Here is a 16,594-nt window from a genome sequence, read left to right as displayed (position 1 = left end):
GGAGACGCTTCAAAACCCTAAATTGTAAGTGATCTAGAACATTGGCTCGAGCGGCACAATCTGCCTAAATTCGCTCGAGTGAATGTCGAGTGGCACACTCTGCTTGAGTTCGCTCGAGCGAAGTATAGAGCGAGTTTCGAGCGGCACAATCTACCTGAGTTCGCTCGAGCTCAGCGTCGAGCGGTACACTCTGCCTGAGTTCGCTCGAGTTCAGTGTCGAGCGGCACACTCTGCCTGAGTTCACTCGAGTTCATTGTTGAGCGGCACACTCTATGGCCAGCATACTTCGTGAAGAGGATTGACAATTTTGTTTCTGGTATCTTATTTCAATTTTATTTTTATTTTTTTATTTTTATAAATTTATATAGTATCTTATTTCCTTACTAATTTTGTTCTTTTTTCTTTTAGGCACAAGTTGAAAAATGACATTTTTTGTAATTTATATTGGTTCTATTATTGCAAGTTGTAAATTGTAACTTATTGATGTTGGAATTAGAACTTGTTGATGGATGATGAGACATGAGTTGATTGGATAATTTGGGAGGATAGATGATGGAATTTGGATGGGTTAGATGATTGCTGTTTTTGGCTTTATGTTATTTTGTTTTTTTTTTGTTGTTGTTGAAATGACAATAGCATGGGGATGCTAGATTTGGTTGTGTTTTTTTAACTTGTAATTTTGAATGAATGATTTTAGGTTGTAATTTTGGTTATGTATTTTTAATTTTAGGTTATAATTTTGGTCAGGTAATTTTAATGTGTGTATTTAGTTTTAATTTAGTTTTTAATTTTGGTTGCACATTTGAATTTAGTTTTATTTTTTATAGTGATGGACTTTGAATTTAGTTTTATTTTCTAATGTGATAATTTTGGTTAGATAAATTAGAAATCTCAAATTCTATTTAAAAAAAAAAATTGATATAAAAGCCCAAATCCGATTAGAGTTGTAAATTGTAAAATTGAAATGTTAATTAGATTAAGAAAAAAAGTCTAAAAAATAGCCCAATAAAAACGCCTAACAAAAAGCTCAACTCCGACTCCGTTCCAACTCCGCTCCGACAAGTCAAGTCGGAGTTGGAGCGGAGTGAGAGTCAGAGGTCGGATTCGGCCTCAAACAAAGTCGGAATCGGAGTCGGAGGAGGCCAAATCCGACTCCGGTTACATCGGTGCTCAGCCCTAAATAATTATATTTTTATAAGAGCATATGAAATTATAAATATTTATTATAATAAGTTTGTATTTTTCACTGGACACACGTGCACCTTCCTTGACATTAGTTTATAAGTAGTGGAACTCGCATACATTAATTAGTATACAAATAGATTGCGTCGGCCCAAGCTGGGTCACACGACTCTGTCTTTGAGACTTTGATAACAGACCAAGCCAGCCAGGTCTGGGCCAGCAAAATGACTGTCATAAATATGGGCACTTAAACGTCAGTACATCAAGGCCCAAAACAAGCTTAGTGGGCCACGAGGGAATTAAAATTTGCCACCAATGTCCAGGCATAAAACTGGGTCTAAAGTTTGTGTAAAACTTACTCCAATAAGCCCGAGGTTACGCATGCACGACCTAAATTGCATTGCATATTTGAGTTTTGATCCAAGTGAAAGTGCGTGTGGCATACCTAGATAGAGCTTGTTAGGGTCAGATTTTAAAAGCTGCAACAGTATCATCTCCGTATAATTTCCATATATACGTACAATTACTGATCGAGTTGAGCCAAACCAACCGGTACCAAACACATTCTAGAGAGCCTCTGAGCTTTTGAATTTTCTTATTGCTTGGTAAAAACTCGAGAGATTCGTGATGATGAAGCCATGCTTGGCAGGCTAGCCTAGCTGTGCACTTTTAAAAAAAAAAAAAAAAAAAATTGGGGTAGGCCGGGTTTCATTTTCAAAGGCTTAATTTGATCCTATCACCTTGGTGGGCTAGCGCACTATCTTCATCTTTTTTTTCCTCTCTCTCTCTCTAATCTTGGAATGCAGGCTGCAACATCTTGATTCAGGTCAGGTGTATCTAAAAACATCCTTTTCTCCCACTTATTTCCCTTTTGTTTATAATTTTATGGCTAATAAGACGGCCTCTTGTTATATATGTTGGTAAATCTTTGGTGGGCATGGTGTCATTCACCCACTACTTCAAAAAGACATGTCCTCGTTTCCAGCTTCCTTTATAGCTAGATAGGTAGTTCACGAGAGAGTACATTCTTTCGGGGTTATTTGGCAAACAAGTATTGGTGGGGCGGTTTCCTTAACAAATAGTTTCATACTAATTTATGGGATCTTTGCACGTATATATAATTCCAAATATATATAGAAATTAATATCAAGTTTAATTAGTAAATTAATGATAGTACTGGGAAACCAAACAACAAGCGACAAAAAGAGCAAGGTAATTAATTCCTTGTGTCGGTCATGATTAGTTGTTTTTATCTGCCCATTCCTTGTTCCATTTTTATCATATGCAAATCATTGTGGATTTGTCTGTTTTTTTTTTCTTTCTTTTTTCCGTGAGTAAAAGGAAAAAAAGATGGGATCTTTGTCACCATCAATGTTGGAAACAGAGTGGAGATAACTGGCTGGGAATACTTACAACCAAGAGTGTGTGAACGCGACCCAATATAGATGCATGCCAGAATATTGTGGACATCATAATAGTTTTCACTGTGTTGTACTTTCCAAACTTCTTATTGGAAAATAGAGAACAGGACCTAAAGATTGTAGGCACAACATATTATATATATAGGGAGAGAGATTTGTTCGCTGAGATGTTTGGTTAACAAACTTTCCATTTGAAAATAGAGAGGATGATGATCAGGAGAAAGGTGTTCATGGTGGTGTTGGTGGATATCATCATCATCATTCAGGCTTTGCACACGAGATGATGATCAATGTCTCGATCAACTCACCTAACTTCTCCTCCCAACCCAAAATTAGTATTCTTTAGATTAGTCTTCAAACTCAATCATCATCGGCTTGCTTCTTGGGTGGCCTTTAAGGACATTGTGGGCAAGCATGCTGCATGTTTCAAGACTATTACAAGCACATGGTAAGATTCAAAGGTAAAATAAAAAGCATTTACTTATGGATTCACGTGCGGAGTGGTCCTGCTTTATGGTGTAAAATCTACTGTACAAATGTTTTATTTCCAGACTTTATGTTTTTTTAATATTTTTTAGAGATAAAATTTAGTCACAAATGAATTACACAAAAGTAAACTCATAAAATGACATTATTTGATATGGTATGTACTTACGGTAGATTGTAAAGTTAATTTTATTATAAAATAAAGCTAACGGATCACATGAATGAATGCTATTTTGTACTTAATTTCTCATAAAAATATAAAAGATAATCTGTGAAATTAATATGGATTAATTATATATTTTAAGGCTAATAAGTGTAGGTACTTTGGAATTATAAAAATCTTTCAAAAGTTGGAATTGTTACCTTGGAAATATTCATTACTTGATGAGCAAAATGAATGTTGAGTAAGCTTATGAACAAGTTGAGATCTGTAGTGGTGATGTACAAATAAACCACGTATATATATAAAAGTTATCCTCTTCGAATCAAGAAAAAGGGTTTTGGACAATTGTGCTTTAGATCATGGAAAAAGGCTTCATCCCCCACAAACTGTCTAATCAAGCTTTGAATTATAACTAAACTGGCTAGAGGGCTCGTGAAAAGTGGGGGAAAAAGGTTCAAAGAAATGAAGGTGATGACCACACTGATTCTGTCCCTTATACAGCTGCTCCATGTGGGTGGATGGAAGAAATATTTCTCGTAAGTCGTAAGGTCCTCTCCTCACATTGATCTTTGGAGCTTTCTCTTAAGAGATTGATTGGATTAAGTTATATAATTTTTATTACACATCATGTCTTTGTCAAAGAGATACTATCTTATTTGCACAATGATACTTGATGGAACATAAAGTGTTTTGTTTTGTTTAAAAAGGCTTTAAAAGCTTTCATTTGAACTTATTTAATAGGGCAATATGCAATCATTAGGGAGAGAAGAACCCACAAAAATTTCCATGTATCCAAAGTCCTCCCCCGCACACACACACATATGGACAATCAAAGCCTATTGTTCTATGACATAGAGCATCAAAACTGTGGAATTTATTTGTTCAACTAGTCTGCATGTGGTTAGTTGAAAACGAATCCACAGTAATTACTTTTTTAATATTTAGGCAGATCCCATGTTACCAATTTTTCTAATCGCACCATTAATTGTTGTAATAATTTACTTTAATTAATTCTTTTTATCCAAATCTCGTTAAAAAAATCATGTATAAACCATATCCTCTGTATTTATTGATATAGCAAGATTTGATTATTTGTAAAAAAATTTAATTTTAATTTTTTTTAATTTTTAATTTTAAATTCTTGTCAAATTAATTAAATAAAGGGTATGTTTTGCAAGCTAACTTACAAATAAAATTTTTATTTCTATAACACATATTTAATTCATATATATGATAGAAGAGTAATGCTATATACAGTTGTGAAGTATACAAGTACTGTGCAGTTATTTTAAAAATAAGAAAATTTTATTTTTAAAAAATTAATTTTATTTTTATATGAATCTATAGTCATTCACTTTTTTTTAAAAATGATTAGTGTAGCTTGCACAAAACTGATTTGAAACCATGCATGCACATTTTGCACTGAAAGCAACGAAGACAACTAGCTAGTATATATGTAAGTGGATTCCAGGGCATTTTTTGGGGATATATTATCTTTACAGTTGTTTCATATAGAATCTTAGATCGATCAATTTCCAAATCAACTTCTTTACATTCAATCTCTCTCTAAGGATTAAAATACGTGTATATATATATATACACACATACAAATTAAGAAAGAGGTAAAATTATTAAAAAAATGGGAAAGAAGGCATCTAACTTCTTCCGAGTTAAACCATTACCCTAGTATACTATACAAGTCAACAACCGGCCTATATTATACTTTTCCTAATTGCTTGCTTTATAGATTATATTCTATTTACGTCATCTAGGGGTGGGCAGTGGGCCCTGCACCCCACTACCCAGCTCCCGTTTGTCCCGTCCCCGCTCCATCTAGTCCCCCTAGCGGGGGCGGGGGGCGGGGAAGGCCCAACCTCATCCCGCATTTCTCCCGCTCCGCCTCCTACATATATATTATATATATATAAACATAAATATATGTTTATATATATAAATATAAATATATCTTTATATTTTACAAATTGTATATATATAAATATAAATATATATATTACAATTTGCTAGACTTGTTTACAAATTATACATTAACAAATTTAAAAACTACATAATTTTTAAATTATAGTCATATTTACAAAATTTAAATTTACAATTTGGATCTAAAAATATATTTTTTTATCACATTTAGATCTAGAAATAATTTTTAAATATAATTAAATGTAGTTCATAATTAAAGTGAAAATAAAGTAAGGTGGGGCGAGCATCCACTCTGCACCCCGCCCCCGGGATGTGGGGGCGGGGGACTGATGGGAAAACCCCACCCCCGCACCATGCGGGGCGGGGTGCGGGGAGGGTAGCACCCCTAATGTCATCGTTATCTAAGAAATACAAGATTGTATAAAAATAAATTTATAAATTGATATAATTTAATATGATACGTTACATTTATTTTAAAGTAAAAATAATTTTATAATTTAACGTATAATATCAAGCCATATCAATTTTTAAATTTATTTTAATAAAATATCATTATAACTAAAGCATTTATGTAAAATGTTGATTATGCAGCTGCTTTTAACAAATGAAAGCACTTTCGGAAAGGAAATTTTTATTTATTTATTTAATTTTTAATTTTTTCTCCATGTTCTCGGAATTGAAAGGGAGTGGGACATACATTTTAAACGGGTCTAGACTTCACAATGAAAGTCACTTTCATCTTTAGACTTTTTATTGCGACACCATCGATCTTTCCCCATTGACATATATATCAGATTATATATATACATGATCACGTCCGATATTCGAGTTCTTGAACTTTTACTTATAGTTCAAGTACTTCCAAAGTGATAATGCTTTAATTAATACTAATTCCTGCTTTACTTGTGCCGCAGCACAGGCCCACTTAATTTCATGATGATTAGATTGATTATATTAATTAATTAAATCCACAGGATTAAGTACGTTTCATAATGCTATATTGGTTTAATTATGTCTAATCAAAGTGAGATGCAAAAGATTGTCAACTAAAACCTACAAATTAGAGTACTACTTTATTACGTTAAAGTTATCACGCGGGTCTTTGTTTTCTTTAGACAATTATGGGTGTAATCACTGGTTAATTTTCTCATTTAGTTACTCCTTTTAATATTCGAAATTAAAACTTTTTTATTTTTTATTTTTCTGCTTCGAATGAAACCCTAAATTATGAAAACAATGAACTGATAAAATTAAAAAAACTGTATAGCAAATAAGAGACATAATTGCAATTTGTCGCAAAAGATATGTGTTGATCTGTTTGTGGTATTCTAAATGAGTAATGATAGACATAATTCTTTTCACAATCATATTTTAAACGAGAGTACTTTACTATATATATGTACAGATGTAGACCTATTATTTTCGGGTCGATTCTCAGTATAACTAATTTGACAATTTCATTCTGGGAGGATTGCAACGCTAGTCGCGCCTCCACTTCTCATTTATCTTAGAAAAGAAAATTTTGAAAATTTTGCTTTGGATCGAGCAGTTCTGCGTGATCATGAGGTCTACTTGCAACAAATATGATATATATGTTCCTATTCTTTTCAACAATATGGGGGCCGGCGGATTGAAAATTCTTTTAGGAGAATGTAGATCAATGATAGAATAATATTGTAGGAGGAAAAATAATTAATAAAGGTTATAGTTGTAGTGGAACCATGCATCAATTGGCACTTTCTGCGTGAGATTCCTTCCATATGGGTAGGAGATAATATTTCCTCTATTTCTTTATTTCATTATTTATTTATTTTTTCTTGTAGTGAAGCTTTAATATGATGAAACCACGATATATATAGCTAAGCTAGGGCCTCTATAGTCGGATTATCATCATTTATAAGCGAGAAAAAAACATCTTCAATGTAATAATATGTTGAATATAATCAACTGGTAAATTGACTAAGTGCCAAAGTAGCTAGTGCTAAGGTTTTTTTTTTTTTTTTTTTAATAACCAATTAATTGCAAATAAGATTACATGATAGCTAGAGATGTTGGTGAAGCTTCTAAGAGCACTATGGTGATTGCCAATCATTAAGTTTCATGTGGGCTATGCAAACAAGATATGCATTGTTTATGATGACTAAAGAATTAGAGAAAGAAAACTCTTCTTACAAGCACACTTCGTGTATCAATTCGTGCACTGATATTGATATGTAAAATATATGTTTAATAAAATGATGTGAATTAAATACAGAAATAATTTTTATGAGATAGAAGATTTTTTTCTTCTTTAATTTTTTTTTTAAAATAAAAAAAATCATCGGTATGCGAATTGATATACGAAATGTGCTTGTACCTGGCAAAATTCATTAGAGAAATAAGGTGCAAAACTCATTAGAGAAATAAGATTTGGGTGCAAGAAATTTTATAAAATATAAAAGGGTGGTTAAAAAGTATTAAACACTTGTAAGTGGAACCAAACCTTCCAATGTTCTTAAATAAAAAAGTTATCCAACAAAGTTAAATGTTCATCGGGTAAAGTGGGCATTCGTAATCGACCATATAAAGTTATATTTATTTTTTATTGGGTTTGCCGTCACAATAAACAAACAAGAGAGAGAGAGAGGTAGGGGAGAGATCAAAGGAAATTGTGATCATCAATGTCAATTTAGAGGAAGATTGTGACCAGTCTAGAGGGTCTAAGACAATAATAATATGTGAATATAATATGCTCTCCGACTTTTTTTCCTTTAAAAAAAGAAGTAGAAGAATAAATTCTTTGAACAAAAATTTTTTTGTTCGAGTATAGAATTTAAAACAGTCGATGAATTTTATAATATTTATAACTGTTCGTGTGAATTTTTGACTATTTTAACAATATTAAATTATATTTATCTCTCTTCAATTATAAATTACCTTAAACTTTTTGAAATCCATATAAAGTTATATTTATTTTTTATTGGATTTTTCGTCACAACAAACAAACAAGAGAGAGAAGGGGGGGGGGGGGTTAGTGGAGAGATCAAAAGAAATTGTGATCATCAATGTCAATTTAGAGGAAGATTGTGACCAGTCTAGAGGGTCTAAGACTCTAAGAAAGTAATCATACGTGAATGTGATATGCTCTACGACTTAAAAGCAGAAGATTAGATGCTTTGAATCAAAATTTTTAAAATTTTTTGTTCGAGTTTAGAATTTAAAACAGTCTGAATTTTATAATATTTATAACTGTTCGTGTGAATTTAATACTTATTTTAACAATATTAAATCGTACTTATTTCTGTTCAATTATAAGTGACTTTAAACTTAAACCACCTTTTGAAATCCAAATAAGAACTTTGAAAAAGATACTCTTTATATTTGTTCAGATTTGACTGTAATTGCATCAAGCAGATAAATTTATTTCGACTTCGCGGGTCTGCTGATATTCCCTTCAAGCATCACCTACCTAAATGAGTTTTGCCTTTGAAGAGGATAGAGGTTTACGCGCCACGGGTTAAGCGTGGGAAAGCACTAAGCACATAGATAGGCACAAAAGAAACAGAGGAAGTTAAAGAATGAGGCCGGCATAAGTAGGTCTTGGTCTGAGAGGATACGCGTGGTTTAAGGAAGCCCAAATCATTGGTTAGTTTGGGCTCTCAAAGCTCCTTTTTGTTGGCCGCCTCTCCCTTTTCATGGGCCCCATCTTCAACTTAATACCATGGCCCCTCTCTCTCTCTCTCTCTCTCTCTCTCTCTCTCTCTCTCTCTCTCTCTCTCTCACTCACATTACAAATCTCTCTCTCTCTCTCTCTCTCTCTCTCTCTCTCATTACAAAGAAAGCACTGGCAATCTGGCATATAAACTATAGAGCATTAATTACACCAATATTTATATATATGTAATATAATATAAATAAATATATATGTTAGGTCAGATTTTATAATGCTGTTTGCTGGCTCCCATTTGAGAGGGACTAATATGTTACTAAATTTAGAGACCAACCGTTTTGATCCCTCCCAATTGTTCTTTTGCTCTAAATAAGCAACCCTATTAACCTCTTCCCTGTAAATTGGAGATAGGCCTCTGTCCCATCACTTTTCCTATGTGTTTCTTGTTCTTGTTCTTGTTCCTTTTTTTTTTTTTTTTTTTAAAAAAAAAAAAAAAAAAAACAAAACAAGCTACGCCATTCTTCTTTACTTTATGCTTTCGGCACAGTTGCTAATCTTTACTATTCCTACTACTATCATGGATCTCCTTTCTTCTTTTCCATTTTAGGTTTCATCTCTCTCCTTGGGTTTTCTTTTTCTTTCTTTTATCACTTTTTTTTTTTTTTTACGAAAATATATAATTTTCAGCCTCATGTTTTAAAGTTTATACCTTAAATTATTAAAATTGACACATTATTTTTTCTAAATTATTTATAAAAAATAATATAATATTGACGACCCTACACTAAGATTTGATCATCAAGATTATGCCATTTTATTTTTCATTTATTTTAATCGAAATAACTTTAGAGGAATGGCTCCACTGGATGTATGTATTTTCCAGTTTAAGCCTCTGATGAAGACCTTATGGGTGCTCCTAACCAAGAAAGTGGGCAATTATGAAAGACTTCAATTCTATTAGTGAGGTATAATATCATGATCCCAGACCCCACGGTGGCTGGGAAATTTTTAAAAGCCTCTGTCAGGATCGTGACATGTATATATGTTAAGTGTCCAAATCTATCACAAACACTGAATCGTGAAGCTGAATTATTAAGCCAAGCACACCGTTGAGGAAAAATACAACAGCTCATAAATGGAAGAGAGGTAATGTCAATATTGCACACATTAAATCTCTTGCCTCGGCACTCAATCTCTACGACAATTCATTCTATCGATGCTAATACAACGATAGGTCTCTAATGACTCTACTTATTAATGATTCAATATTAAATTACTTAACAAACCTTTGAAATATAGTCTTTAGATCACCTCCTTCCGATGTCTTAGTACAGAGTTGTGACTCATTCAACTTTGTATAAGATATGCCACGTCAAATCATATACTTAACCCTTTATTTTTAAAATTTTTTCTTTATGGGTTAAATGATCAAGAACTGATATTAAATATAAGGAAAACTCGTAGTAATGATTCAAATCTATCGGGCATCAAAGCATAATGAGAATGCATAGGATGATCGATCATTAAAGACTAAAGAGAGGACTTTAAGAAAAGAAAGTGAACATCAAGAAATGGGATTGGGAGGATTAATTAATTAATTAATGAGAAAGAGTATCATATAAATCATGAGTTAAATATGAAATTAGAGGAGTGAGGATATGCTTTCATCAGCACACGTAGTCATAAACCAGCTACGTACGTACGTACATTGATTTGTCCTGTCTACTGGTGGTCCTATATTAAACAAGTCATGATCTTTATTTCCGTAGAGCTCTCTCTTTCTCTCTCTGTGTCGATATTTTCCAATGATCAGGTACGTAGGGTTTTGGGAGAGGCTCATGTGGCGTGTCCTTGCTCTTCAAGAAAGTAACAATTCCCTAATTCTTCATTGGTTTCTGATTGTTGTTCTTCGGGCCGGGGTTGTTGAATCTTTGAGCAGTGCGAATTTTGATTTGTCATAGATAGGAAACATAAATATAAATGCATGAATGAGTCAAATGACATTAAATTTTGAACTTGGAATAGTATATGAATGATCGTGAAGTTAAAGGGTTTTCAGCCGTTTGATCCAGGTTGCAGAACATGATTACCAATCACCAACCCTGCCATATATCAATGTTCTCCCTCACTTTTCTTCTGATGATCTGTCGACGTACTAGAACCAAAAAAAGCAAATGAATTCAATAACACTCATGAAATCCATTCAAAGTTGGCCAAAATGTAAAAGACAAAATAAATTCATCAATCATCATCAGGACCTGAAGACCATATCATGATCATCCACCAACAGCAGTCCTGACCAACATCAATCCATCAGCTACATGCAGAGAAAGATCCACAGGTAGAGATCAATTTGGCAGATGCGGAAATCATGATTTTTCACCCACAAAGGGAATTAGAATATACTAATTAAGATCCAAAGAAAGATCTTAGTTATAATTATAAAGTGTCACAAGGAATTAATTAATGGAGATCATAGAAGATTGGCCGTAACATTCTAATTTCTGCAAAATGACATCATGACATGTATGGGATACTATTCATAAATCGAAACCAACTCATGTCCTCCCTCGCCGTTGTTAAATCCTGCGTGATCCCAACCTCGTCCACGTACTTGAGCTACTCATGTTGTAAGTGCGTTTTTCGATCCGTTAATGTCGTTAGTTCTCAGTAACCAATTCATCAATCCGCTGCCCGTTAGCACCTTCGTCACCGTTACTCCTGCCGTTAACTTTAACAGCCATTATTATTATAGATAATTATACCCTTACACCTCGTTTACCATTATTTATTTATTTTTTTCTTTTTGTTGATTGAATCTAGATTTAAAATTCTAAAATATGGCCTACTTGCATAATCTAGAAAAAAAATAAATCTAATTAACTAAGATGATCATGTAATTTAATTAAAAATTGATTATATAATTTAATTAAAAATACACTCAATTTTATAAATATTGACTCAAAGAGCAAAACAATGTCAATTTTTATAAAATTTAATTTATTTTTAATTAGATTACATGATTATGTTAGTTGATTGGAATTATTTTCTTCTGGATTATACAATAAGGCCATGTTCTGAGAATTTTAATTCGGATTCAATGAGCAAAAAGAAAAAAAAAAATAGTTGAATAGAAACAGTAGTAAATAAAGTATAAGGCTATGATCATTACCCTATTATTATTATCAGTAAAATTCTATACATTATACTACTATCTCATTTTTATTTTATTATGTAAAATGCGATACATTTATTATCATCTAATTGTAATAAATGTGTAATATTTTATATAATATGATGAAAATGAAATGATAATTTAGTATATAGTATTACTCTTATTATTGTAAGTGGGATATACAATATTCCAGCACTTCCACCAATTTCAACATTGCATTCAAACGATGGTTCAAGACTTATAAAACAAGAAAGAAAGTAAAACGACGATCCGGCCTCCAAAGAATAGAATTCTGCTAAGACGTTTTGAACACCTAGCTTTCGATCCATTGGATCATTAACTGAAGTGTCGTATATATCTTTGATCATTTCGAATTTTCAATTTTCTTTTAATTTTCTCTAGTTTGAACATTTTTTTCCTGAATTATTACGGCCTGTCTTGGCAACTTTTCCATGATTACAATTAACTTTTTTTTTTTTTTTTTCTCGACATTTACACACAGTATCTGACAATATCTTAACGTGGATGACATCTTGGTTACAAGTCACACTCCACCTAGCCCAAGTTGGTCCGGAGGAGAAAGTTACAACAGCTATCTTCCAGATCATTTTAGAATTTTGACCTAGAATTGAATTCTCACAGTGAATAATTTCCTTTGATCCACGCCTAATCAAACTTCTAATTCCCTTAATTAAGGGATTGAACAACAAGGATTTTTTTTTAAAAATAAAAAAAGAAAAGAAAAGAAAAGAGGACAGGACTGTAGCTCGTTGCTAATATATTATTAAAATGTACATATATGTATATATTTATTTCATCCCCACTTGCATGTATGGCTTCCCTTTCCCACTGAGCCTTCCTTCATATTAATGAGAACGAAAGGAATATATATATATATATGGAAAAAATATATTTACAAGTATAATTGTGCATTAATATGTACACTAATATGATGTGATTAGTTAAAAAGTAAATTTTATTGAAAACAGTGTTAATTTAAATTTTAAGTATGAATAAATCAGTGTTGATACACAGATTAGTGCGTGACTGTGTTTGTATATAGCAAAACTCTATATATATATATATGGATACATATTAGTCTCTCTCTCTCTCTCTCTCTGTGCGCTGTATCTGTTGAATGCTGATTTTGCCCCCGAGTTGTTGCTCATGCCTCCGCTTAATCCTCCATTGGACAACACAGATTCAAAAATAAAACCAAATACTCATTCTCGTAAGTGGATAAGACCCTTCTAATCTACTCCAAATTTCAAGGAATCCCCTAACGAGCCTAATCTTCCTTTAGATAAGAAAGAAAATTACCACCTAGTCTGATCAGCCTCATCCCTGAGAAACACTCTTGAGCCGTAAAGATCATCAGAAACATATTTAGAGAGTCAGATATCCCAAATGGTATGGTGTTCTTCACTTGGTGCTCTTTTTCTTGAACTCAACCACGGCCTATTGAAGCTCAGAACCTCAATCTAGCCAAGCCATTTCCTTGCACTGTTTGTTCTGTTCTTGCATTGTTCATGGAGCAGTGCTTGAGAGAGATACAAGGAAAACAAGTTCATGATCCTTTGTTTGTAGAGAAAGCGAACAGGCAATCGTCGTCACGATGCGAGTACGTTGACGGGCCGGTGATCGTGGGCGCAGGGCCATCGGGACTCGCGACCGCAGCTTGTCTCAAAGAAAGGGGTGTCCCGTACGTTGTTCTTGAGAGATTCAATTGCATAGCTTCGTTGTGGCAGCTCAAGACCTATGATCGTCTTCGACTTCATTTGCCAAAGCAGTTTTGCGAGCTTCCATTCATGGGTTTCCCGAGTGATTTCCCTACTTACCCTAGTAAGCAACAATTTATTAAGTACTTGGAGGATTATGCCGCCACGTTTGATATTAAGCCGCGGTTCAATGAGACTGTGGCACATGCGAAGTATGATTCTACCCTTAAGTTTTGGCGCGTGAAGAGTGCGGGACTCAAAGGTGATACAGAGTATGTTTGCCGCTGTTTGGTCGTGGCGACGGGGGAGAATGCAGAGCCAGTGGTGCCGCAGATAGATGGAATAGGGGAATTTGGAGGGCCAATCCGGCATACAAGTTTGTATAAGAGCGGGGATGAGTTTAGACTGAAAAAAGTTTTGGTGGTTGGCTGTGGGAATTCAGGCATGGAGGTGTGTTTGGATCTCTGCAACCATAAGGCTAAGCCCTCTATTGTGGTCAGAGACTCGGTAAGTATTATTACCCATGTCCTTTCTCTCTAGATCTCTTTTCCTTCTATCTTTCTCGGAAAGAAAAGAAAAGAAAAAGTTCTTGATTTTGTTTAGTAATTTATTAATTTGTCCCTCCAAGCCACAGGATTTTTACTTCATAAGAATAAAAACAATTTGAAAAGAATTTCTAGGTTTCTTTTGTTTGTTCTTTCATTTTGTATTAAAGGTTTTTCCACAAATGAAGGACAGAAACTTATAAATAACTGCATTAAAATTTAAGGTAGTCTGCGATGGGTTTTTCAGTGTCTTCAAACATGATGAATAACCAGGGTAACCCCATTTCCCTGCTTTTTTGTTTCCCATGTACACTATTCGTGCAATGCCTGGATCAACATTCATTTCATGATCTATGGCTGTTCTGTGCGTTGAAGCTTGATCAGGTTCAAGCTCCACTCCAACGGTTTATTCATATATAATCAAGCATGATCTTGGAAAATATAATATTTCCATCTTTTCACTTTCTTGGAATTCCCATTTTCTCGAGCATGCGCTGTATTGGTCAGAAACAATCCTTAAACATAGAGAAGCATGGCCTGTAGGCCAGCAAAATTAGGTCCATGATCGCTGTAGGAAAATAAGGGGCTTGCTCATACATCAACTCCATCTTTTATTGTTTTCAGTTTTTGGTCACTTTTCATCAATTAGCTTTTTGGGTGAAACCCCCCCTTTTTTTTGTTGGTTCGAAGGTGCACGTCCTACCACAAGAGATGCTGGGAAAATCAACTTTTGGGCTGTCGATGTGGTTGCTCAAGTGGCTGCCCATGCGCCTTGTCGATCGGATCCTGCTAATCGCGTCATGGCTCTTGCTCGGCAACACTGCAAGATTTGGATTGGACCGGCCGCACTTAGGTCCCCTTGAACTCAAAAATCTGTCCGGAAAGACCCCAGTGTTAGATGTTGGAACGCTCGCCAAGATCAAAAGTGGAGACATTAAGGTACTTGCCTTTGTATCGAATCAAACCCCACTTTATATATTTTTTTGCCTGTAGATTTTCATAGATCTTACTATATTTTGTCAAATGATTATTAACTAGATACGCTTTTGTTGATGGCATACTGCTTTTTTTAATTATTGAATGAAGTGACAAACTTTTGCCCACTTTTGTGTATTTCTGTTCCACTTTAGTATGGGCGCATCAGATTTTTTTTTTTTTCATTCGAATATTATATATATTTGTGGTTCGAGTACGCCCTTATAAATTTAGTTTATCTAACCCTGTCACTGTGTGTTGGTGTAGGTATTTCCAGGCATTAAGAGGCTAAAAGGTTATACCGTAGAATTTGTTGATGGGAAAAGAGAGAAATTTGACGCCATTATTTTAGCAACCGGATACAGAAGCAACGTACCCTCTTGGCTTAAGGTACCAGCTTTCATTATCTTCCTTTTAAGGACTGTCCCTTTATATTTTCTATTTCTAGTATCTTGATCATGATCTTAAACCTTGCTATAGCGCTATATATAGCTGAACAGATCACTAATTATGGGGAGATATATGGACTTGATTAATTGTCAGGAGGGAGAAATGTTTTCAAAGAAAGATGGGTTCCCTCGAAAGGCATTTCCAAATGGTTGGAAAGGCGAGTGTGGGCTGTATGCAGTGGGGTTTACGAAACGCGGACTACTTGGAGCATCAATGGATGCCAAAAGAATAGCGGAGGACATCGAACGGTGTAGGAAAGTGGAGGCAAATTAATAAGCAAAATATGTCTTTTGCTGCTGGCTCAGCACTCGATGATCTGCAAAGGTCATTATCTTGATTTTGTCGAGTTAGAGATGTAGAAATCGATTGAGAAAGTGATAGATAGATGGATGATTGGAGGCATAATACGAGCTTTTTGCCCTAGTCGTCATCATCTTGATTTTGCCGATATCGATCAGTTAGAGGTATAAAAATTGATTGGAGAAAGTACAACTAGCTAGCTAGAGATCAGTGATGAGATCATTTACATTTTTGTCATCTTCAATATTTTCACTTTCTTCTTCTCAAGCAAATTCTATCTTCTAACTCGGAAAAATTATGATGATAATGGCCGCCGGCCGAGGTAAATGTACGATGTAGTACCACTACTCCTGCGAGGCCAGAGGTTTTAATTCCATGGTTCATGAGTATCAAATTAAAACGCTGGTACTGCTCCTGATCCAATTGAAAGTTGGAAGAAAGAGTTGAATCGGTGGACCCGGCACATCTCTTTCCAAGTGACACGCGCGTACGAACCAGCTAGGTGATCATGGGAAGGTCGGTGGCTTTTAGAGTGAAGAAAAAGAATCGATGCCGGTCTTTGTTTTAGGGATCACCTGATTAAGCGCTATTTGTA

At 34.2% G+C, this 16,594-nt stretch overlaps 1 protein-coding gene across 1 annotated transcript; it reads left to right on the top strand.

Moving 5' to 3' along the window:
• The first annotated feature begins 13,117 nt into the window (after positions 1–13,117).
• Positions 13,118–16,271, top strand: LOC122315800 (indole-3-pyruvate monooxygenase YUCCA6-like). Its single transcript, XM_043131967.1, has 4 exons — positions 13,118–14,236; positions 14,965–15,213; positions 15,517–15,639; positions 15,793–16,271. The coding sequence occupies exons 1-4, from the start codon at positions 13,541–13,543 to the stop codon at positions 15,970–15,972; spliced, it is 1,248 nt and encodes a 415-aa protein (XP_042987901.1). The 5' UTR covers positions 13,118–13,540; the 3' UTR covers positions 15,973–16,271.
• The last annotated feature ends 323 nt before the right edge of the window (positions 16,272–16,594 follow it).

The sequence above is a fragment of the Carya illinoinensis genome, chromosome 7 (assembly GCF_018687715.1).
Source record: "Carya illinoinensis cultivar Pawnee chromosome 7, C.illinoinensisPawnee_v1, whole genome shotgun sequence".
NCBI classification, from domain to species: domain Eukaryota; kingdom Viridiplantae; phylum Streptophyta; class Magnoliopsida; order Fagales; family Juglandaceae; genus Carya; species Carya illinoinensis.
Note: the sequence above shows the minus strand (reverse complement) of the source record. Positions and strands in the feature narration are given on the sequence as shown.

Bases quoted from the DNA above. Each gene is read 5' to 3' on its own strand.
- LOC122315800 (XM_043131967.1), top strand. From the start codon at position 13,541: ATGGAGCAGTGCTTGAGAGAGATACAAGGAAAACAAGTTCATGATCCT. The intron at 14,237-14,964 runs GTAAGTATTATT...GTTGGTTCGAAG, and splicing joins CTATTGTGGTCAGAGACTCG to GTGCACGTCCTACCACAAGA. The intron at 15,640-15,792 runs GTACCAGCTTTC...ATTAATTGTCAG, and splicing joins ACGTACCCTCTTGGCTTAAG to GAGGGAGAAATGTTTTCAAA.